The sequence below is a fragment of the Cyclopterus lumpus genome, chromosome 8 (genome assembly GCF_009769545.1).
Source record: "Cyclopterus lumpus isolate fCycLum1 chromosome 8, fCycLum1.pri, whole genome shotgun sequence".
Lineage (NCBI taxonomy): Eukaryota > Metazoa > Chordata > Actinopteri > Perciformes > Cyclopteridae > Cyclopterus > Cyclopterus lumpus.
The window spans coordinates 19,175,299-19,198,697 of NC_046973.1; the positions used below are offsets into that span (position 1 = coordinate 19,175,299).

Consider the following 23,399-nt stretch of genomic DNA (forward strand, 5'->3'; position numbering starts at 1 on the left):
TCAAACATGGCTAATAAGGAGGAGAACTTGAAGGAGAGTCAGCGCAACATAGACGTAAAGGAGGAGCCGAGGGATCCTGGCTCACTGCTCCCACAAGATGTATTCTGTGACTCGTGCATGGACACCCCCAGCAAGGCCCTCAAATCCTGCCTGACCTGTTTCTTACTGCGAGGCCCATCTCAGACCCCCATCTGGAGAACGACAAATTTCAAAACCATCGCCTGGTGGATCCTCTCCGCGACATCGACTGTCGGACTTGTGAGCGTCATCAACGTCCTCTCGAACGCTTCTGTCCGGCGGACGGCTGCTGTGTGTGTCTGGACTGTGAGGACCAGGAGCACGAAGGGCACGCAACTGCATCTGTTGGGGACGCACGGACACGGATTGAGGTCCTAACAACACGGACACATCTTCATTTAAATGTTTTTATTGGCTCGAAAAGTTTAAAACCGTTTTCCTTTTATCATCTTAAAAAGGGCAACATATTCATTGAAGACGTTAACGGCTTTGTTTGTGCTGTAGACTGAGCTGCAGAAGCAACAAGAAGAGATCAGTCAAAAGGCCTCAGCAGCTGAGATTGCAATTGGAAAGCTACAGAGTAATAATGACTTAATTAAGGTATGTTACATACATTTTGCATTATTGTATTGCACCATGGTCTGGTTTTTGGTTCTTGGAATTGTTTTTCTTTCTCTTTTCCCCGCAGTCGTCAGTGCAGGAGGTTTTTTGTTATTGTTGAACAGCAGTTTGCCACGCTGCAGACAACCGTGGAGGAGGCCAAAATAGGGGTGGTGGATGTGCTGCAGGGAGAGCAGAGGAAGGCCCTCAGACAGGCGGAGGGCATCCAAGCACATCTGGAGCAGAGGAAAACCGAGTTGATGAAAACCGTGGCCCAAAGGAACAAGTCTGATGTAGACTTCCTGCAGGTACAACATATCTGAAAATATTTAGGATAATAATAAACAAAATCTCATGTCTCATGTCTTGGATTAGGACACGATATTCTCCGAGACAACGTTAACTTTGCATGCCGGTGTGTGGACAGTGTACACAGAGTCGTTTGGAATCTGAGAAAACCAGCTGCATTCTATTTAGCAGCTTCATTTTGCATCGTAAATACATGCAACTTTTGTTCTGCTTGTTTCCAGGAGTATTCAGAGTGGAAGAAAGGCGTGGCAGATGTACATCAACCGCATGGACCACCTGACCTCTTACGTCCAGGTAGTGACTGATTCTACCCAGGAGCTGTGCGACCTGATCCTCTCCTCCTACGAGGACAAAGTGAAATGTATCTGTAACAGTGGTGAGTGTATATCACACTATATAGCTTAAAGGAAACAGCTGCAGACATGCTTTCTTCAGTGTATCTTGTCCTGTGTTTGTTTTAGCCAACTTTAGACGTTCTCGATGTTTCTTAGGTCAGGTCCATTCTTTTAAAACCTCTCTATTTACATTTAGTTGTAGAAATAAATCATCATGTCTTATCAAATAACCAAGTAATCTCTCTGCAAGTAGGTATTAAATCTCAGATGCCAGAATCTGAACCTTCTCCCCTGCCTGATCCTGAGACCCGAGAGGACTTTTTGAAATGTAAATAGACTTTTCAGTAAATTACGTTCTGTGTTTTTCGTCGGTTCGAATCGCACATGCTATAATTGGCCTCCACAAATTCTATTTCCCATGCATTGTAGACACAAGGAGTTTGACCTTTGACCCAAACGCCACCCATAAGTTCCTACGTGTAACGGAGGACAACAGAAAGCTGACCAACACCAGCCCCTGGCAGCACAGCTACCCAGACCACCCCAGTCGCTTCGAATATTGGCGTCAGGCAATAACCTCAGACAGCCTGTACCTTGGGAGGCACTATATTGAAGCAGAGCTGAGTGGGGAGGGTGCAAATGTAGGAGTCACGTACAAGAGCATCGATCGTAAAGGAGAGCAAAGCACCAGCTGCATCACTGGGAACGACTTTTCCTGGTGCGTGGGAAGGAACAGCCGAGGTTTCTTTACCTGGCACGCTGGTGTAGAGACGCCGTTGGATGTCCCTGATATTACAAGACTCGGCTTGTATGTCGACTTTAACCGAGGCTCTGTGTCTTTTTATGAGGCTGCTCCACAAGTACACGGCTGATTTCATAGAGCCCTCATACGTCACATCTTGGCTGTCAAAAAAAGACAATGTAGTTTCTCTCGTTATTGAGAAATTATGTAACAAATGATCGTCTGCCTTCACTGCATTTATATACACAGTATCTCTCTCTCTATATATAAATGTTTATTGAGGTTACGTAAGAAGTTCTATAAAGTTATGGCACATATGGAGGATTTTTTCACATACATTAAAGGTTAAATTTACTACCATCTAGTGGTAACAAAAAATGTCAGAAACCTGTGAAGCAGTAAGCGTGTTTGGAATTTACTGCAGCTTTATTGCAACTATATTGCTCTTGAATGTGACATGATGGACGACAAAAAAAGTACATAGTCTGCCAACAATTCTTTTATTTGTTGTACAAGTGCATTTGAATCGTTCTAACCCGATAAGAGGATGTATACTTCATGAAGGGTCTGTAAAATCATCAAGTTAATACGAAAGTACTTTGGAAATCATTAACCTCCTTAAAGTCCACTGCTGTCAATTTCAGGCATTAAAATCAGTTTCATTCTCGTCATAAACTGGATTTACAAAGTGCACACCTGTCTGAGTCATGGAGATCGAATGATTAGTTTCAGCCGCGTACACGCCAGGAATATCAGGCAGCATGTTGGGCCTGTCGAAAATGGGATTGTCAAAGCCGTGGTCAATAGGCCCGCCGAGGTCGGCGACGTTGCTGCTTCGGTTCAAGCTGCCCAGAGACGGCAGGGACGATGGCATTCGAACAACCCCCTTACGAATCAGGACCGCCACGATGACGACGATGAGCGTAATCACAATGAAAACTCCAAACACAACTCCAACCACCATCCCAGCACTTCCTCCAGTCTGATCACTGCTGCTCCCGGAGGACGCTTGAAAATCAGCCCCGGTGATTCCCAGGTTGTAGCCATGGGAACGGGCGTCATTTACTATGTCCCAGGCCAGACCCTCGGACTGCGATCCCTTCTCTCCCTCCACGGCCACCACCTGAATCTCAGGTGAGGTACCAAAAGGGATGACCCCCATCAACCGCTGTGACTTGAAGACTTTAGACATGCCCAGCTGAATGGATTTGTATTTTGGCAAGATAAGAAATAGATGATGGACTCGTTGCCTGTAAGTTTGCAGGTTGAAACCCGCGGCATAGTAAATGGTGACAATGGCACCGCAAACACGACAGCAGTGTCCTACAGGGACGAGAGGCTTCGTACAGCTCAGAGAGGCACATGTTACAGTGTTGCATATCCGCTGATGGTTAACAGAATTCCCACAGTCGCAGCCAGAAGGATCCCCACACTCTTGGTTTCCAACGGCGACGACAGAGGATCCTCGAAACTGCAGCTGGCCTGAACGTGAGCTGAGATACTGGGAGAACTCAGATCGGCTCTCAAACTTCTTCCCCAGCACAGACACTGATTTGACAGGAATGCTAGACTGACTGGAGCTGGTGTCCACCCTGAAAGAGGAGCGGGATTTAAAAACCACATCATCATACTGGCAAGGTACACCCTCATCGTGCACTGAGAACAAGAAGTTTCCACGCTGCAGGTCTTCAAGGGTTGCAGCTGCCTGCCACAGAGCTGGGTTGAACCACTGGAGGGACTCTGAATCTCTGAACTGGGTCGTGACACCAGCTCCGCAGCCTGGATCTTTTCCGCTCACAACGTAAAATCCAGCTCCTGAATTCAGGATGAACTCTCCATCAACGGGCAGCCTCATCTCCTGCACGGCATGCGTGGTCTCCACGAACACGGACACTCTTCTCTGGGCTGGAAACTGAACTATGTCGTTGCCACATGGAACAGCCTCTTTGTCCCAGTTGGTCTTATTCTCATAGTTGGTGTCAGGAATCCACTGTTTGTGCAGGGCATCCACTGCCCCGACAAGACAGAAGAAGAGAAGGAGCACGTCTGGTGTTCTCAGCATCCTGAATATTTGTGATGACTGAGAGAAAGTGCGGTGACCTTTGTTTCTAACCGTGTGACTAACACATGAGTGCACACAGCTTACAAAGTTGCTGAGCTCGGCATCACATCAACCTGCAAATGCAGGTGACCTGTAAACGATTTACAATCCTGCAACATACCTTGCTTTATTGTTTGTCGATTTATATATCCTGAACACGTATGAAGACATTTCTATGGATGGTGGTCATCATCAGGCATGAACACCAATTCTTCTTTTGCAGGGACAATATTTTCTGAAGGGATATCCTCTGGACATCATCTTCGCTCCCTTTGGTTGGGGTCCGCCTGAACATCAAGAATTAAACTAATGACAAAATAAAATAAAAGTTGTGTACAGAGACATGCAGAGAGACCTGGAAGCACATGTAACAATGTACCTCTTGATTAATATGAAAATCCAGATATAAAACCGAATATGACATTTAACCACATCCAACAGTGTCTGTCTCTATTGTCTTAGAGTACAGCCTTCATTATAGTGAACTTTTCTTGTGTTTAATTATACATTTCATGAATGAGTGTCTCTCGATATTGCTTTCCTAACAGCTTCATGTAACTGCTTCGTTCTATTTGCAATATATATATATATATTGGATTTCCATATGTGTCCTGTCAGCAGGGTTTCACTCATAAAACACAGGCTCCAGGATTATTATCCATAACACGCACCCTCATTGAGCCTGGTTGTCCCCCCGGAGGCAGTGTCCAAATGACGGGTCACGCTGGCAACGCTGTCTGGAAAAGTAAAGGTCAATGTTGTGTACATGAAATATCAAATAAAATGCGTTGACAGACGGGAATTGACTCGGAAGTTACGATCCTGGTTCGGGGAGCGACGCGACTAATCAGCCCAAAGCGTTTCCACCTGTTTCTCTTCATTTACGGCACCCCGTGCGGCGCTCCACGCAGCTCCTCCGTGTTCGTTGTATTTTCCTTTTAATATCCGTATGCATTTAATTGTTGCCATGACATAAACGTGTCCAAGTGTCCCGAGACCCGCTCCCCACTTTTATTTCGTATTTTTGATTTTGTGGAGGAGGAGGACACCATGAGAGCTGTCGCTCAGCAGATGTTCCGGACCTGCGACACACTTTTCTCTCGGTAAATGTGTCCACCGGTGTGCGTGTTCACCGGTGTGTGTGTGTGTTCACCGGTGTGTGTGTGTGTGTGTGTGTGTGTGTGTGTGTGTGTGTGTGTGTTCACCGGGCAGCTTTTAGAGAATCACTTCTTCCTCAGTGCAGTTTGAAGTGATGCTCGCCAGCCTGTCCTTCAAGAGAGATATATATATATATATATATATATATATATATATATATATATATATATATCTGACTTTGAGGTTGTATTATATTACAATGTGTTTCAAATAGGAAAACTTGCAGAACATGAACATCTTGTGTCCATGGGTTCCCATTCATACCAATAAAGGAGGAGTGGCTGCAATTTAAAGATGGAGGAACTTTTTTTTAGTGGTGAAAAAAAGTGTGTGTGTGTGTGTGTGTGTGTGTGTGTGTGTGTGTGTGTGTGTGTGTGTGTGTGTGTGTGTGTGTGTGTGTGTGTGTGTGTGTGTGTGTGTGTGTGTGTGTGTGTGTGTGTGTGTGTGTGTGTGTGTGTGTGTGTGTGTGTGTGTGTGTGTGTGTGTGTGTGTGTGTGTGTGTGTGTGTGTGTGTGTGTGTGTGTGTGTGTGTGTGTGTGTGTGTGTGACACTGAGTTTTTCAGGCCCATATCTTGGCCTACAAAGAAAATATTTTTTTGCAGCTGCTATCTTAACCAATATGTGATTTATTGATCATGATTTTTTTTTTTATTTTAGAAAAATGTCAACGGATGCTGTGGAGGCCCGGCCATCCAACATCGAGACGGCAGCACAGATGGACAACGTCCTTCATCTTCCCAGCTCTTCACAAACGTTCAACGTGGGAGCAGTGATGGAGAGGGCCCACCACGGCGGTGGATGGCTCCTGTCTGGCATCATCGGCGTCAACATCCTGACCCTGGGCTGCGCTCTGGTGAGCGGCAGTGCCTTCAACAGCGTGGCCATTACTGCTGTGCACCGGCAAATCTTCCTCATCATTCTCCTCCTCCTCACGATGTTGTGGATGCTGTTTTACGCAGTCGTCACCTCGAAAAAGGATCAAGCCGTCTTGTTTAAAGATGGCCATGCGGGGCCTGTGTGGCTCCGAGGTCAGTACTTGCTGTTTTTTGTTGTTGTTATGCATCGTTTCAAGGCTTAATCCCTTTTTTAAAAATGTTTATATTTCAGGCGGACTTCTGCTATTTGGGTTTCTCAGTCTCCTCATGGACATCTTCAAGATCGCCACCTATGTGGGCTACCTTCACTGTGATTCTGCTGTTAAAGTCGCCTTTCCTGTTGTGCAAGCTGTATTTCTTATTGTGCAGGTCGTTGCATTTTCAAAACATTATTTATGCGTTGTAAGAATATGCAGTATTGCACTGTGGAAGGGGAAAACTAAACTAAACCTGTCTGTTTATAGACATACTTCCTGTGGTTTCATGCAAAGGACTGTGTGCAACGACACACAAATTTTACACGGTACATTATTTATTTCACTCACTAGAAAATGTACCATTTAAATCTTGCAGGACGCTCATGTTTTCACTCCTCCCAGGTGTGGGCTTACTCTTCTGCTTTCAACTAACCTGGTGGTGTGGATGGCAGCCGTGACTGAGGAATCGATTCACCAAACTGAGATTCCAGACCTAGATGTCAATGTCTCACACAAGATGTACAGAGGTATTTCGGCATTGGTTTGTTTTCAATTAATTACTTGGATTCATTGCGAGAGAAAAAAATGAACTCTCAACTTTCCATTTCAGCCAGCTATGGTAGCGTGAAGTGTAAATGCAGTCACTCGGCGTGCGACACCTTCAAAGACGCCTTCTACTACCTCTACCCCTTCAACATTGAATACAGCCTATTCGCTTCTGCTATGGCCTACGTCATGTGGAAAAATATTGGTCGCCTTGTGGGGGACCACAGACGGCAAAGCGTCAAGTTCTATCCAAAGGATGTGCGCGTTGGACCCGTTATGGGATTACTCCTGGCGGTGGCAGGACTTGTCACATTCGTAGTGTACGAGGTGGACATATTGACGGAAGACGAGAAGAACAGAAACCGGGCCCTGCTGATTCATTTCATCATGAATATAGTGATAGTGAGCCTGATGTGCCTCTCCACCGTGATTGGCTGCATCTTGTTCAGGCTGGACCACAGGGAGCACGTATCGGAGAAAAACCCCACTCGCAGCCTGGACGTGGGGCTCCTGGTGGGAGCCTCGATGGGGCAGATCATCATCAGCTACTTCGCCATCGTGGCGGCGGTGGCGACGGGAGCCAGAGGGTACCTGAACGCCCTCAACCTGTCCTGGGCGGTGCTGACGGTGCTCCAGCTCGGTCTGCAGAACTACTTCATCGTCGAAGGCCTCCATCGAGAGCCTTTCCACGTGATGCAGGAAGCCGCTCTGCACACAAATGCTCACGCCGTCCGGGAACATCCAGAGATGAGCGTTGTTCCGGAGAGGCAAAAGTCCAAATACTCCATGACTTCAAGTCCCGAGACGTTAAGTTGGAAGAGGAGAGTATTGAAAGAAGTCTGTGTCTTTCTGCTGCTTGCTAACATCATTGTAAGTTGTATTTATGCTTAAATTTAATTTAATCGCAAAACAAAGCAAAGACCTATTTTTGTTTTCCTCTTGAAACATGTCCTGCTTATTCACCCACTCTGCATTAACAGCTGTGGATCATGCCCGCCTTCGGTGCTCGTCCCCAGTTTGATCATCCCATTGAAATAAAATTCTACAAATTCACAATGTGGTCAGCCATCGTGAATATTGGACTTCCTTTTGGAATCTTCTACCGCATGCACTCTGTCGCCAGTCTCTTTGAAGTGTACTTGATCTCTTAGACGGAACTTCTTTTTAAACACGATTGTGTCATTTTATGATGTATTTTGCTTTATTAAATGTTTCAATTGAACTTGTAATATTAATAAATGTTTACATAAAAGGAAATGCGTTACTTAGTTGGCAAATATTTAAATTCCCATATTTTTATAAGAGTTTCATTCTGTGGTACATCAAGCTATTACATTTGCCTTTGTGTCTCTGTCTGTCTCCACCACCCCTCTCCGGATATCCTAGATTGGTGGTAAACCATAAAAAAATTAAAATTGTAATGGTTTAATGACAAAAACAAACTGGACATAAGCAACGCTGCAATTGGATGCTCAAAAAGCATCCAAAGCAGTATCTCTATCTAGTTATTGCTCACTAGAGAGGAACATGGTGACACCTAGTGGCCATTGCGTATGCAGCATGTTGTGGCCAAATTACATGCAACCGATGGACAAAGTAAAATGCCCTATAAGCTCTACACTTCATATGGATGCTTGGTATTGATGGTTGATTTATCTTGACTCATAGTTTTGCTGAGGAGCCACATGGTGCACAAAGAGTAAATGGTGACTGTATACACATATAAACCATATGTATTGCTTTAAAGAGTGTGACCAACACAGCATTCACAGATGCATATATATATATATATATATTATTCAGGATAATTTACGTAAAATACAATTTCCAACATTAAGCAGAGCCAGCCAGGTCCAAACTTAGACCTGGTCATATACATAAAAACATACAATCTGTATTGTCTCCAAAAACCTGTAGTCACATAAACTACAACCATAATCACAACTCGAGAGTGCACTTTAAAGCATGGCAAGTACAACAAATAACGTATAACACCAATATTGTGCCATCCAGGACATGTCACAAGCCTCTGTTGGAAAGCACCATATCTTCTATAACGAGTCTGGCTGCAAAGTTTAACAATGTTTCCTCTTTCACTTCACTTTCACTCCTCCTTTCCGCCAAGAAAAAAAGCTTCGTCCTTCAGAAAACGCTCCAGAAATTCTATGGTCTTGAGGTCTTAAATGTACAAATACCATTATTTATGGATATAAATTGTTATAATTCAATCATCCGCCATCTTAATCTGGACATTTCTCTACCGCAACCATCTGAATGACTCTCCTACCCAGGTAGGTGGTGTACGCACTGATGATGATTATTTAAACACAGTGAGGTTGACTGGGAAACCAGCAGATACTGAAGGAAGGAGAAACCCTGTTGAATAGTCCCATCTTTAGTCTTCCGTCTACATCTTCTGGATCTCAAAAAGGCGAACGTCAGTGTCGTACCAGATGGGAGGGTCCACATTGCTAGAACAACAAAATGAGTCGTTAGCGCTGAGTCGGCGTGAATAGACGACTATTTGCATAACGCTCTGCCCTTATGGCTGACTCACCGCAAATAGACGACGCCCCACATGTAGGTACGGAACCACATGGCGGTGCCTGCGTTGGCCTGATACTTTCTGATGAGGATTGGGTGAGGAACCGGCAGCAGGCCCACTAATGTGCCATGCTGGAGAAACTTCAGGATCTCTGATTCATCTGTTAGACCCCTGCAGTCAAATATTTGAGCACACTTTATAAAAACAAAACAAAAAACCTGATATTTCAAAAAGGAATACAAGATTTTAATAGTTAAGTAACATACTTGTCAATGCAGATCTTTTCCACCTGGGGAACTAGAACTTGCAAAAGTCGCATGATAGTCTGTAGGGGTAGTTTACACTTCCAGGAGAGGGCCTAGGGCAAAAAAAAAGAAGAAGATCAATCTAGATTATTAATGCGTTCTGATTAGTATCCAACATTGGAGAGGGCGAGGGCGAAAGAAGTTACCGACCCATTCTGGTGTGGGAGCCCAAAATGATGTTGAAGACGCGCTTGACAAAGGTCTTCTCTCCATTTCTGCTTCGGTGTAGAAAACATCCTAATAATTTGAAGAAATGCATTTACTGACGTGCGTATATGCTTTTAAACCGACGCACGCAGCAGTCGAGCGCCCACTTACTTCGTTGTCTCGGCCTGAGTTCGACTCCGTGTCACTGGTCCCAACGACTGCATGTTGGTCTGACTGGGCGGTCTGTGAGCGGCCTGTCTTGGGAACCGACACCATGGTGCCATCCTCTGACACCTGGGACTTCTCAGTCAGTTTTTCAATGCCTACAGAAAACCAATAACTACTTCAAGAATCAGTCTGGTGATTGTCTATACTTTTCTCATTTTAACAAAGCCCAAAACCAAGAACGAAAAGAAGCATTGTGTCCAAAAGCTGATACACTGTAAACATATTTACCACGAATATGGGAACTGTGGGTTGTTTTAAGTCAATTCTAAACTTTATTGCTGCAGTAAATAGCTTCTAGTGCAACCAATCTGCAGCAGAAATAGTCCTAAAGCAACTACTCTGTTTGAGTAACGTTTTGTGTTTATTACAAATGAAAATATATTTGTACAATCATAGCTCTCCTCAGATGCGTAATGTACTGTATGTTAACATGTAAGCTGTGCAGAAATCCATCCCGCAGTCAATGGATGGTAGTCAATTTCATCAAATATGAAAGTGTAGTAAATTGACCAATGAGCCAGTTTTAAATCATAAACATCCAAATAGCATAGAGAGTCAGTACCCGGTATCGCGACCAGACTGGTCTTCAGTGTACCGGGCTCTGCCGGTACAGCAGGGTGAGAGCCCTCCATGGATACAGTCTCCTGCGAGCCGGTGCGGGAAATGACATCCGGAGACTTCCTCTTCCTCTGCAAAGCCTTCTGGATGGCAGCAGGGTCAGAGGGCAGGTTGGCCAACTGGTGGAACACGTTGCGTTTGCGTATGATTGCATACACCAGGTTGCAGTTTCCTGGATGTGAGAGAGACAGAGGCGCTGGATCACCGAATAACCACATATCTTGATCCTGACAGTCTAAAACTCTGTTTTGTGTCAGCTTACCGTCAAATTGATATTGGATAATATTGTTGAAAGCCTCGAGAAGGAAGAACACGAGGTGATGGTTCTGGGCGACAGAGAACAGGAACCAGCTAGTGGAGAACGCCTCCAGCAGGTGGAGCAGCTTATTGGCTGCCACCATGGACAGGCTCTTCAAATAGGGAGACACTGCAGAGGGAGAAATGTTAACAAGAAATAAAGAAAAAACGCAACAGACTCATTAATATCTGTTTGTTATGAGATGTAAAACTGTTCTGTGCATATGACAGACAGGTGGCGCCAAAAGCAATTCACCGTTTACAACAATCGTGAGGAGGCAGTCAAACAGAGGCTGGAGACGCTGGTGGCCTGTGGTGATAATCTTGTGAAACACCTACAAAACAAACACAGTGAGCGAGAACGGTATCGTACATTTGGCAGCGATAAAGAGCATTTCCCCGATGATGTCATGCGGCTCGACACTCACCACTATCAGCAGGTCTGCATGCGTCCCCGTGAACACTGGGATGTCCATGGGCACATGGACGGAGTAGGGCTTATTCAAGCGCACGCCAAAGTTTCTCTCCCCGCTCAGCAGCAGCAAAATGAACACGCCAATGTGCATGAGTCCAACACGGGCTGCGGCCATGACACACATCGGAAGTTAACATCAGTTTGCTTAGTAGAGGAAACAGACGTGTCACTGGGACGAGACTCACACTGGTCAGCCCGGGCGTCATTCAGGTAGAAGAGTATAGGAACCAGAATATCCAGCACGTCGCTGCTCTTCAGGACAAAAAACAGGAACTTCTGTCGAGGGGGAACACAAAAGGGGGGATTTGTTGAATAAAAGCACTGACTTTTAGTCAAAGAAACTCTTTATTTTAGTGCTTTGTTCCGACCTTGTTGAAGTCACAAAGCTTCCAGAAAAGCACCAACAGTTCTTGGTGGAACTGGATCTTCTTGGTAGAGTTAGGCAGGTACGTCTGAGTCAAAGGGTTGGTCAGCAGGCGAGCTAGGCCCTTCAGTACAAAGTCAAAGTCCTGCATGTGGAGGTACAGAAGGTGGGCTTTGGACATCTTTGCAGGGAAAATCTCAAAGTGTTTAATAGAAATGATAAGCTGCATACCTCCTCTCTGTGGATCCTTGACAAATAATTCACAAACAGGTTTTCAGGGCCTGCAGACTGCACAAAGATGAAGATATTAATGTGAATGAATACGCGTGCCGTACACTCATCGGATTGATTTCTGTGAGGCGATATTGTTATACCTCGTGTTCCTCTAAGCTGGATGGCGAGGGGGGCCGGTGGGGAACCCCTCCATCATGCTCCAGCGTCACAATGAGGATCTGTACTGCTTGCTCCACGAGCTGCTCCCGGTAGTCGGAGAAGAGCAGGTGGTTGTATGGGATGCCGTAGCCCACTGGATCATAGGCACACACCACATTCAGCAGAGAGGTGAACAGAGGAAGAGCGTGTCTAGAGGGGAAAAACGTGAAGATAAGAACCAGGTGCAAGAATATCCCCACGCTAAGTGTTCTTTAATGAAAGTTATACTGTACTTTGTAATTGAAGTCTCTTATTTTAGTTAACATGGACTGCTAAATGCTTTTGATAGATTTATATCCAATAATGTGGAAGCATAGTGAGAAGGCAAATCGCTGACTCTGATTGTTAATAGTAAAAGCTCACTTACAAGCTTTTATTGAGAAATGTTATCCACAAGTCACTTAGAGCCACAAGCGATCTCCATGACAACTGAGCAAACTCTATTTGTGATGAAGGCCATGAAATTTATTTGAAAGATCTGAACAAAACCTGTTTTTTTTGGGGGGGGGGGGTTTCAAACCGCTCTTGAATTTGTCGCCGTGGCTAAATTCTTCCTCCAGGTCGTCTACTTGTGCTCACCTCATCAAGGTTTTACTTCTTGTGGCATTTTAAAAATTGTGGTGAAAATGCTACCTGTAGGTACTGCACCCATTACCTATTCTCTGTGGAGCAGAAGAATGTCACCCAAGGGTTGAGGACAGTGTTGTCCGTTGAAGAAGGCAGGTACATGGCCTCAGAGAAGCAGGTTAGTAGCAGCCTCAGCAACTCTGTCCTGAAGAGGAATCGGTGAAAAAGATCAGAAAAGAAAGTCACCCGCGTCAGAAAGAGAGAATAAAGGTGTGTGCAACATGCTGCCAAGCACAGCTGCACGCGGCCGGCTGACTCACCTATTCAGATCGTGGATGTAGTTGAGGGGGGGGGACTGTGCAAAGCCCACCCCGGCCTCCCAGATGTATTCACAGCTGTCTATAGACTGCATGTTCTCCACCGAGTCCTGGATGTGGTCACAAAAAAAACACAAATACATTATTTTCATTCACCCCATTCATTGTAAACAACGTCGCATTGTGACGTGCGACATTTCTTTCTTTCTCAAGAGTGACGAGGAATTTTCTTCCTGGTGAGACTGACGACGTTTCATCAATCATCTCGTTCAACGTTCTCTCTTCAGAGAAACTGGAATGACCGGTTAGTTGGGCAACGTTAGACCAGGAAAAAGGAAACTGGGTTTAAAAAATATATATATATCTTTAACAATCAAAATAGATTTTCCTCATAATGCTTCAGCAATTATGACGCTTGCCTGACGCTGGAACTCACCGGGCCTCTCCTATGGCTGTGCACGGTGAAGTCGGGGCAGAAGAGGAGGTCAGCGATAGCCAGGAGCAGCGACTCGGCCAGGGGTCGAGCTCCTTCATCATCATCCAGCTCATCTGTCTGGAAAGGATGGACAGAAATGTATTAGACTGGATCCAGCTGATAACAATTATTATCTAGTATACACTGAAAGGAAAAGTGTCCCTTTGTTCCTTTCCAGCTGATATTTCCTGCTCTACAGCGGAAAGAAGTGAAATGCACCTTACAGTAAGCATGAGTAAGCATCTGAGAAGCCTGATGAGAACAATGTATTGTTTGTAACTGATTGATTATGTTTTTTTTGTAGCAAACAAAAACGATGACAGTAAAAATGTCGGATAAAAAGTGTTAAGAGTGATTAAAAGACCTGTCTTGATGCTAGGCGTCCCTTTCCTGTGCCCACTCACCCCAGCCCGGCCAGCACCGGGCACCGTCGACCAGAAGAATCCTCTCCAGTCCTGGTCTTCAAATATGTAAGGGAGGATGCGGCTCAGGATGCAGGTGCAGTTCAGGATCACCTGCTTCTCCCTCTCCGTGGGGCAACCAGACTCCGCACCCTGCACCAGCTTCTCCACCGCCTGAGGAGACACAACATATGACCAGGAGGTGCGTGAGAATGAGGATGTGCAGTGTGGAAACATCTGCTGACCAAGACACACAGAAGAAGCTTTATCGAGTTTTCAATTGTGCGACACCACTGGTGCATATTTTCCAACTGTGTCTCAGATAATTATTATCCAATAAACATGCACCGTACCTTAATACACACCCTAGTTTCTTAGACGTGTTGTTTCATTAAAGGTATGTTAATAATGAGTAAATACAAATGATATAATGAGACTGAGGCTCATACATTTAAAGTCTGTGTAAACTTAATATACTTTCCAATGAGAAGTACAATTGATATATACACGATACGGGGACATATATTGTTGTTGTTTTGGGCCTTTAACAAAGATTAACTTTTTTAAATGGTTAATTATCTCAATTTAATCAACACGATGTTTCAGCTTTTTTTTTTTAAATAAGTACCAAACCATTTGGAATCAGCTCAGTTTCAAGAGCTCTCGTCTCCTCCTCTTTATTGAATTAGGCTGTAACAGCTCTCATTTAGGCTGTTTTGTTTCTGATAGCAGGCTTTAAACGGAAGCTGGGAGACGGGAAGCAACGGAAAAGGAAGGGGAGTTGATTCACTTATTCACATCTGAGAGCGTGAGGCAGAACCTTGCCGACAGACTCCTGTGTTGACTCTAACAAACAACATATTCCATGATGTAGCCTCACAGAAGGGAGTGTCCCCAGCATCTCGTAAACAAGTTCATATTTCACAGATGCATTAGCAGTTCATCCTGTGTGTACCTTATAGCAGAGAGTTGCTAAATTGGAGGGGGACTCCTCTCGAACAGCTCTTATCTCTGCAGCTGGCACCAGTGCAAAAACATCCTGGACCGTAGTGGTGGTGTCTGCCCAGAACTGGTCCCAGAAGGCATCGTCCGTGGCTTCCACTGGCTGTAGAAAATGTGTTTACATTTCATTTCCCATATATCTGAGTCAAATTAAGGATGTTTTATGTGCGCGAGATTAGAAATACAATGGGTGATTTGATCTTGCAGTGCATTAAAATATAATGTTCCCTTTTGAACATAATGAATACGTGGTTGTTTGCTCTTCATTGTCCAGCTCATCCAAGGCCTGCCTAATGGCAATGTAAACACAGCCTGTCTTCTAGCAGCAGAAACATCATCTGGCACACTGGTCTGAGCTCAGTCCACCTGCCGCATCTGCAAACGTGGTCGTTTCCAGACCTGCGTCATCAGTTTTGATTTTGCTCCGCCATCGTTTGTTTTAGAATCCAAAACGAAACATGTACAGCCTGAATACATCTTTTTTGGGTAATCTGCATCGAATATTCGGCCATCATTTAACCTAATCTATGACACACAACGACATATTTTGAGTACAGTGCATGCAGTCTTTCGATACCGACCTTATAAACATGTCGATTATGCACAAATAAGTGTATGTCAGTAATAAAGCGCGCGTGCAACATGAGCCTGTTTGCTTTTTGCTATCACATCATATGCGTAATCTCATCTCCTCGGTGACGCTCTCCAGCGGCGCTCATCGACAGATTTCTGTATTTATCTCATCCTTCATTGCGCTGTATGGATGCGAATATACCTGTGTTTTGGTTGTCAGCTGAATCACTGCTTTCCTGAAGTTCAGCTTTGAGTCGGTGCTGCCCATTGCGATTATTTCCCTTAATACTAACAGGACCGCTACTGCCGAGGATCCCTGTTATTCTCACCTCCGTCCTTCGCTTGAGTCATTGGCGGAGGCGTTTTTTTTTTTTGCTCTATTGGCTGGCTGGACCTGCACTCCTACAGGGTGTAACTTCCGGATTGGGAAGATGTAAACCCTTCAGCGAGACAGGATGTTTTGTTTTCAGCATTTAACTATACAACGGTCATTTCTATAATGCATTTAGACTGTACATTGTTGCATTCTTTGGTATACAAAAGCCACACTTATTTGTGTATAGGGAGATGGTCTGTTACATCTAGATATGTTTTTTTTATTGAAGGCACAGTTGGAATTTTCAAATCTTAAAGCAAATACATTCTGCTGCAATATGTTTAAAAAACGATGGATTGTAAACAGCGACATCTTTAGGGAGAATCAACACCGCGGTCAATATGTGTACATTGTTGTGTCGGATTATAATCAATTACATATTTATTGCAGAAACAAATAAATGAACTCAGACACTGCGCTGCCTTTGTCAGTATATGAGGCCTTTAAGTGCAGTGTGTAAGTCCTTGCTTCCATTCATACATTATCGTAGTTTAATTGCATCCCTCACATCATACGTGTAACCTCCAATAAATAAATGGTGCCCATCACTTCAATTTGACTGTCTTGCTCGCTACACTTCTGCGACATCCCCGGTGCCACCACGACATATATTCTAATTATCGAACGAGCATTATTCAACAATATTTTCCGATAGCACATAAAGGCCTCATTGCGCAGCCGCAGTGCCATGTAAACACAACTGCGGCGGTTGGTTGTGGTTTTTTTTTTTTTTTGTAGCTGTGTCTGTACTAGCTAGCCGGGTTGAACTAAAAGAGGTGCATTTTCACTGCATTTCGCTCTGGCCCTGAGACCGTGAGGCTGACATCAAAGACACTAGGCTTTGTATCTGTCGAATGCCCTGCGGGAAGCTAATCGGGAGCTAAGGAGGTTAGCTCGCGGCGACGTTAGCTCGGAACGGTGACTGGCTTTTTAATAGCCTCGCGAGCTAACTTCACACTAGCTCGGTAACATCCGATCAACCGATGCGGATGAAGAGCCGGTAACCTCAAGTGTCCGAGTGGTTAATTACATCGGCTTATTCTTTTAGTGTTGCCAAAATGGCGTGTACTATCCCCTCGGTATTCAACACTATTAGCTAGCTAAGCTCGGTTAGCTCGCTTGATAGGCCATCGACTGACAGGAAACGAGCCGATACCGTTAACCGCAACCTCCAGTCTGGTCGGAACAAATACGAAGGCAAACTGGTCGAGATTGATTTAGTGTCATCATATATGTTGACTGAAAACAGGTGAGCAAGGCCTACAACGCACTGTGTAACGCTGGGTGGATGAGATATTGCTGGAAACAAAATGTTGAGTGTGCTGTCACAGTGGCCGATATGAACCACTCGCAGCTTCATGTAAAACAAACAATGGTGGATGCAAAAGACCAGGGTTCACACGTGGGTTACAGCAACTGCATACGTGAGATGGCACGTGCCTTACGTGTTTTTAAATTACCGGTGTGTGTAACCTATGTGCTTTGCATCCAAACAGGAAACGGCAGCGCAGCGGTGCTGATGAGGAGAATGGCCACCTCGTGCCTCGAGCCAAAAGGCAAAGCAGAGCTCATCCTCTCTCTCCTGAGCCAGGCCGGGATGCCTGGGACTCCGAGGTACGAACATTTGTTTCGGGAAGAATAAACTCGTAATACTGATTTTTTTTTTTTTTTTTTAAAGTGACGTTTTTAGTACACATCGATACCTCCAGTTTGGGGAGAAAAAATAGGATGCAAAATTGTGTCTTCTACCTTTTTATTGTTACCCCACCTGTCCGAACTACATTTCTCTCTCTAACCGGGTAAAAACGTACATGTTGACGTCAATACCTTACCGTTGTTGCCATATAATCGTGCCTAAATATATAATAGATCGCTTAAGAGATCAACTTGGGTCTTTCTCTCAACCGATGGATTTAGTAGTAGCTTACAATTTGCTATCTGCTATTTCTGTGGTTGGTCAAAGCACTAGTTTGATTCGGAGCAGACTGAGACCTCTTTTACGAGAGCCGTCTTGTCAGCTTCCATACCAGAAACAAACTGAACAAGATTGGCAAATGCACAGAATATTGTCTGAATTGCACCAAACTGGCTACTTTGCCCGTGTCTTATTTATTTGTATATGTCTACCCCATGCATTTCCATTGCACGGCTTTTAATTTATCATGACAAAACTACCCTGGATGTTGAGGAGCACACTGCTGATGTTGGCATATGCATTTCAGTCATCCTACAGCGAGACGAGCAGCAGTCCAGAACATGCGGCTGGCAGCTGTAGCAGTCAATGTGTCGTTGGCCCCTGCATTCCCTTCAACTTCGGTGACTCCTCCGAACTGGCCGGCACGACAGACCTGGTTTCCTACCTGCAGATCAACCGCATCCTGAGGCATGCCCACTTCCAGAGCCTGCAGAGCCGATGTCAGCTCAGAGACGCATGATGACCTAATGTCTCTCCTTGTCAGCCACCAGAGGACTGAGTCCCTGAGGCAGGCTAGAGCACCACATGCTGATTCACTTCAATCGGCTCTTCTCACCCATCTCGAGTTTCTGTGATGTCTCGCAGCTCTACATATCTGTGGATGGAGACCAGCTCCTGGTCAGGTATCTGGAGGGGGTTCATCATTCAAATAAATCAAAAGTGATCATCATTTTAGCAATAATAACTGTGGTCAACTCGAGCATTTTTTTTTGTGAGCCACTTGATTTCTGACCAGTCTGGTTAACATGCTGCTCTCGGAGCCTTATTGTGACTGATAGATGATGACGAATCCCTGTGTCTTGTCTTAAATGTTGTATGAAAACAGTGCTACTGGAGCTGCTGTAGTGGCACCAAACACAATTGTAGGCCGGTCAGTATGACTCGTTTAGTCTCGTAGTTGGGTGGCTTGTATAATGCTGAATCTGGTGTCTAAGTACATGGACCAGTCTCAGGGAGGATTTGCACTTGTCTTGGACTGCTCATTTTCTTTCATATTCAGGCAGGGATCCCTTAACGAGGACCTGTAGAAGCCATGGGTGTTAACTTGGCCAATGACGTTATATTTGATGTATTTGTTTTGTCGGTTTAGAGTTTTTAGATTTCAATTAAATTTAGTGGAGAATAAATTATTTGGTTTTAGCGCAGTGTTGCGATTTTTTTAAAGGACGTCATAACACTGCAAGATGGGAAGTTTTGAACACGTGTGCCAATTTTTTTTGCATTTCCATGGAGAAAAGAAAATGTGGGGCCTTTTATCCCATATTTAACAATTAGCACACTATGTGTATTGTTCCTGATGTGGATTCAAATTGTATATTAGTTGATGATTAAAAATGGTGTGCAGTGGTATGCGCAGGTGTTGCTTTCTGGCAGTTTTATTTTCTCCTGATCGTGGAATAGATTGATTTATTTCGTGATCTCGACATAACGGTCCTTTTTTTTTTTTTTTCTTGTGATCACTTCAGTTTGTGATCTTGACGTAACATATCTCATCTTTTCAGGATCATTGAATAATAATGCTGTAGATTTTTGAGATGGGCATAATCAAATATCACTGCTCATATTTGACATCAGAAATGTAGACCGTGTTATTATAAACTGATGACTGACAACCAAAGAGAGATGGCATGTATTATCACTGATTTCCCCCTATAGGGTGGGAAGTTGCACCTGTAGTTGTCAGCAGTTATGTAACAACACAATGACCTTTAACACAAAGCAATCTCGGGTAGAGATTGCTTTATGTGTATGGATTGTAGATAATAACAACATCTGGCATGCCTTTCTAATAATCATGAGTACACATTGATTAATGTCAACATTGATCATGATAACAAAGCTTACTATGTCGAAAATCTTGAGAGAATCATTTAGAATATTTTCATTATGATGATTTAGGTCAGCTCATTTTAGTTTTCTTACACCCATGAACAACCTTCCATACTCCTTAGACTTTCTTAATATTTTTGAATTGTATGGAGGGTGGTTTAATGTGGCATTTGAGTGTTGGAAAATGTAGTTATTGCTGTCTGGGGGGTTGGAGGGGGGGAATACAGTACAGCCTTTAGGAACAAAAAGACATTCCCAAGGCTTTGTTTGCAATATTACTGGAGCCACTAAAAAGCTGTTTTAATTGCAGACGAGCCTTTCTGCCTGTGCACTACCATTTGATGGTCTGTGTGTGTCTGTGTCTGTGTGTGTGTGTGTGTCTGTGCACTAAACATCCAGGTACAAGCACTGACCATAAGGCTGTGCCTCTCTCCTTTTTCTGAAACCAGGATTGGTTTCATTGCTGAAACCTCATCCCAGGAGTGAACTCTGCATTTTTTTTTATTTTATTTTTTTCGCAGACTGTGTCAGAAATTAAAGCATTTTGAAGATGTGGTTTTATTTTTCTTTCCAATGATATATTTTTTTGTATTTAGTATTGTAAATTACATTAGCCTTGCCATTGACTTGTTTTTCTTTTCTTTTTCTTGTAAATACCCCTTCATTTGAAAAAAATAAAAATTAATGTTTTTGAACAAAGACATTATTTAGTCTTTTTCGTTCGTTGTTGTTAATCTGCATTTGGCCCTTTTTTAATAAATAATAATCATATAGAAAAATCTAACGTGGTGATGCTGGTATAGGATCTGAGTCTGTTTATGCTGTTCTTCTCTTAGAAAATGGCTATTACCTTTACCTGCTATGAGCTGTATGTGTAAACAGGAATTCCCTCCATCCCACATCCTCCCCTTTTTTTTCTCCTCATGGCTGGTAATGAATGACTCCCCATGCATCGAGACCATCATTAATGAGATATGACCTGTGTCATAGCGAAGGAGCAGTGAAAGGTTCTTTAATTAGCACACTGCCTGTCCTTGTCTTGACACAGTAACAGATTACATGCATTAATGCACCACACGTAACCACGGTTACCGTGGGTCCTCATTACTCGCCTCCTTTTGATTCCCTCGCGCTACCTCTACGAAGTTAAGAGATGACAAATGAGCCAATGATAATTCGGGATTAGCAATCTTCCTGCACCTTGACGACGCGGCTCTCTTCTCAGGCGCATGCCTTCTCATTATCTGGAAAACGTGCCGTACAGTAACGTACAGAGAGGGACAGTTAATGAGTCGTAAGTGAACCTTTTAGCTTATCTGAGGTGAGCCTCTTTAAAGCAGCCTTTCGTGTCGTGACGCAAACGTCCCATTAGAGCCAACAAAGTGCCGTGTAATTAATATGCAGTTGGCAGGATAAATATTTTCCTGGTGATAATCCAAAATTCAGTTTGAGAAAAAAACTTTACTGTATATTAAAGAAATAATTTACCCCCCCAAAAATAAAATTAAACAACTTGTGCAGTACCCCTTAATGCTTGGCCTGTGGCCTCGCTGCTGGCCGCCTTCAGGAGTCCGACTCATGCAAATGACGTCGCAGTAGACACTGAGCTTCCTCGGGTCCTTTGCAGTACACCTGGCATGACATGGCCGCCTCACACACCCAAGATGCAGCCCATTACAGCCAGAAACACCAGTGAAATGCACCCAGTAGCGTACCTCACCGCTCAGCCTTGGGCCCCAAACACGTTAATCGATAATTATTATGATGTTTAGATAGGATTAATATTTACTACTACTTTGCCTACTTTGTATACTTCTACTTCAGAGAAAATTCTACTTCCCGTTTTAGTCATCTGCTTGCGTTGACTGCAGGGATGTGATACAAGAGTCCAGTTGTCCAGCAGCAAAAAGGAAGTGCAGGGCCTGCTGCAGATGACATGCTGGACTCTGCAGAGCCCTGAAGCTCCGCCCCCCCCCCCCCCCCCATGTGCTTGTTTGTCCAAACTTTAAACAATTGGGTTTTGCGTGTCCAAATTGCAGCACATTCGACACGTCACTGTGAAGTCGATCGGATGTCATTCAGCGAGAAGGGTCGATCTGTAGATGTACAAAATAACTACGTTTTTTTTCTATTCATACAGGACAAAAGTCATTGATACAAGCCCAGTATATCGTAAGCATAAACACTGGCATCGTCTTTTCTTCTGAACAGATACTCCTGAGTCCAGATGTTCATGAAAGGAGCAGTAGAGGGCAGCACACTCTGAGTGTTCACTGGACACAAACTATTCCTCAAGCCGGGGTCAAAACGTGTGGGCTACGTAGAAGATATTTATCTTTAATCTGTTTTCTCACACACACACACACACACACATACTGTCCTTTGGCAACACACAGGTATGAAGGTGGGCGGTGATGAATGGCTCATATCAGTTGAGTGGAGAGGCAGGAGAGAGTTAAATGAACTGTCCTTGTTCTGGGGTCTATGTATGCGCATACATTGTTATATTTTTACCACGGGGGAAAAAAAATCTGGGTTAGTCTCTGCCTCTTTTTTCTTTGTGTCCTCTCCGCTGAGATTACCATCTCTCCTCAAAGGCAAAAGGCACAGTGAGCATCAGCTCCGGTCGCGTACAGACAAGCAGACAAACGACCGTATATGTTTGAGATTCATCGGTGTCTGGTTCACCTTCAGCCTCCACACTTGAGTAATCCTCACTCGTATGATTATTTCGGTCACACGACGGCCCTTCAACTGAGTGGTGTATTCAAAAAAATATGAATTGTGGCAAAGGCTAACGGGAACATGAGAAAAGAGGGCAAAAGTAAGCTCAAGCTGACGTGGTCACCCTCGCCTCTCGTTGCCAGACTTTGGCTGAAATGTATTTGGGCAGCTGTTGCCTAGCATGAGATGGTGATTGGATTGGCACGAAGTATACAGCTTTCCTTCGCCAGCCAACACAAACATCTGCTTTGCCTCTCCGCAACTATTTCGCTCGAAAATCAAACAACAAAAGCTCGCCCTGCCCCGAAGAATGAATGACCCACCCGAAGCACACTAGCGGTGCCCTATGGCCCCGGCCCGGCTGGGTTATGATGAAGCACTAAGTCAGGAATTAAAATAGATATAGATATTGAGTTGATATTGGGATGTTTACTGCATCAATGCAAGTCCTTTTTTTCCCCCCAGCCTTTCACATTCCTTTTAAGGCCAGACGAGATAAAAAACAAATGCTGGATTTCGTACAGCTTTGTAGAAATTCTTGATTTGCGATGGATGTTTTTTTTTTTCCGTGGAAGTGCAGTCGTACTTTCTGCAAGCCGCGTTGACTCGAGTCGAGGGCAGAGGCTGTTTAATATAAAATGCATGCATGTGGAGTAACAAGAAAAACAGAATAATCATAATAATAATACATTTATTTATATAGCACCTTTAAAAACAGAGTTTACAAAGTGCTCGACATATAAGCAAAAACACAACATCAATACAAGTAAACATTTCAAAAAATACATGAGGCAAAGGAGACAATGCCACATAGGCAAAGAACACAATAGAGGAATGGAAAATTACAAATACAAAATAAAGCAGAAC

The 23,399-nt window shown here is 44.1% G+C and overlaps 5 protein-coding genes across 5 annotated transcripts; 3 read left to right on the top strand and 2 right to left on the bottom strand.

The window, feature by feature from the left end:
* Nucleotides 1–2,222, top strand: LOC117734816 (tripartite motif-containing protein 16-like; the record flags this gene model as incomplete). The annotated part of the gene is given in 10 exon segments (XM_034539084.1): nucleotides 1–158; nucleotides 160–184; nucleotides 186–389; nucleotides 523–618; nucleotides 714–926; nucleotides 1,149–1,180; nucleotides 1,182–1,303; nucleotides 1,516–1,590; nucleotides 1,692–2,106; nucleotides 2,108–2,222. Coding segments are annotated over 10 exon segments (1,455 nt in total), but the record flags the coding sequence as incomplete, so codon positions are not given.
* A 422-nt stretch (nucleotides 2,223–2,644) lies between these two features.
* Nucleotides 2,645–4,400, bottom strand: amn (amnion associated transmembrane protein). Its single transcript, XM_034539085.1, is given in 4 exon segments — nucleotides 2,645–4,083; nucleotides 4,086–4,148; nucleotides 4,151–4,215; nucleotides 4,312–4,400. Coding segments are annotated over 4 exon segments (1,656 nt in total).
* A 755-nt stretch (nucleotides 4,401–5,155) lies between these two features.
* Nucleotides 5,156–8,032, top strand: otop2 (otopetrin 2). Its single transcript, XM_034539352.1, has 7 exons — nucleotides 5,156–5,208; nucleotides 5,921–6,291; nucleotides 6,371–6,507; nucleotides 6,603–6,661; nucleotides 6,738–6,862; nucleotides 6,946–7,751; nucleotides 7,862–8,032. Exons 1-7 carry the CDS (start codon nucleotides 5,156–5,158, stop codon nucleotides 8,030–8,032), a joined length of 1,722 nt encoding a protein of 573 aa, XP_034395243.1.
* A 16-nt stretch (nucleotides 8,033–8,048) lies between these two features.
* hid1a (HID1 domain containing a) lies at nucleotides 8,049–15,979 on the bottom strand. The gene is made up of 19 exons (XM_034539353.1): nucleotides 15,830–15,979; nucleotides 15,008–15,157; nucleotides 14,056–14,226; nucleotides 13,613–13,729; nucleotides 13,180–13,286; nucleotides 12,948–13,064; nucleotides 12,235–12,442; nucleotides 12,092–12,148; nucleotides 11,865–12,005; nucleotides 11,682–11,772; nucleotides 11,450–11,601; nucleotides 11,278–11,356; nucleotides 10,987–11,151; nucleotides 10,669–10,896; nucleotides 10,050–10,201; nucleotides 9,882–9,968; nucleotides 9,693–9,784; nucleotides 9,439–9,597; nucleotides 8,049–9,352 (listed from the first exon to the last, which is right to left on the bottom strand). The coding sequence occupies exons 1-19, from the start codon at nucleotides 15,893–15,895 to the stop codon at nucleotides 9,289–9,291; spliced, it is 2,403 nt and encodes an 800-aa protein (XP_034395244.1). The 5' UTR covers nucleotides 15,896–15,979; the 3' UTR covers nucleotides 8,049–9,288.
* A 696-nt stretch (nucleotides 15,980–16,675) lies between these two features.
* LOC117735350 lies at nucleotides 16,676–20,509 on the top strand. Its single transcript, XM_034539911.1, has 3 exons — nucleotides 16,676–17,252; nucleotides 17,500–17,617; nucleotides 18,226–20,509. The coding sequence occupies exons 1-3, from the start codon at nucleotides 17,236–17,238 to the stop codon at nucleotides 18,436–18,438; spliced, it is 348 nt and encodes a 115-aa protein (XP_034395802.1). The 5' UTR covers nucleotides 16,676–17,235; the 3' UTR covers nucleotides 18,439–20,509.
* Nucleotides 20,510–23,399: the final 2,890 nt, after the last annotated feature.

Excerpts from the sequence above, each read along its gene's own strand:
- hid1a (XM_034539353.1), bottom strand. The coding sequence starts at position 15,895 with ATGGGCAGCACCGACTCAAAGCTGAACTTCAGGAAAGCAGTGATTCAG. Across the intron at positions 12,149-12,234 it reads CCAGCTTAGAGGAACACGAG|TCTGCAGGCCCTGAAAACCT; the intron begins GTATAACAATAT and ends ATCTTTGTGCAG. Across the intron at positions 9,785-9,881 it reads GGGCTCCCACACCAGAATGG|GCCCTCTCCTGGAAGTGTAA; the intron begins GTCGGTAACTTC and ends TTTTTGCCCTAG.
- LOC117735350 (XM_034539911.1), top strand. Across the intron at positions 17,618-18,225 it reads GGGATGCCTGGGACTCCGAG|TCATCCTACAGCGAGACGAG; the intron begins GTACGAACATTT and ends TATGCATTTCAG.
- otop2 (XM_034539352.1), top strand. The coding sequence starts at position 5,156 with ATGAGAGCTGTCGCTCAGCAGATGTTCCGGACCTGCGACACACTTTTC. Across the intron at positions 6,508-6,602 it reads CTGTATTTCTTATTGTGCAG|ACATACTTCCTGTGGTTTCA; the intron begins GTCGTTGCATTT and ends GTCTGTTTATAG. Across the intron at positions 6,863-6,945 it reads CTCACACAAGATGTACAGAG|CCAGCTATGGTAGCGTGAAG; the intron begins GTATTTCGGCAT and ends TTTCCATTTCAG.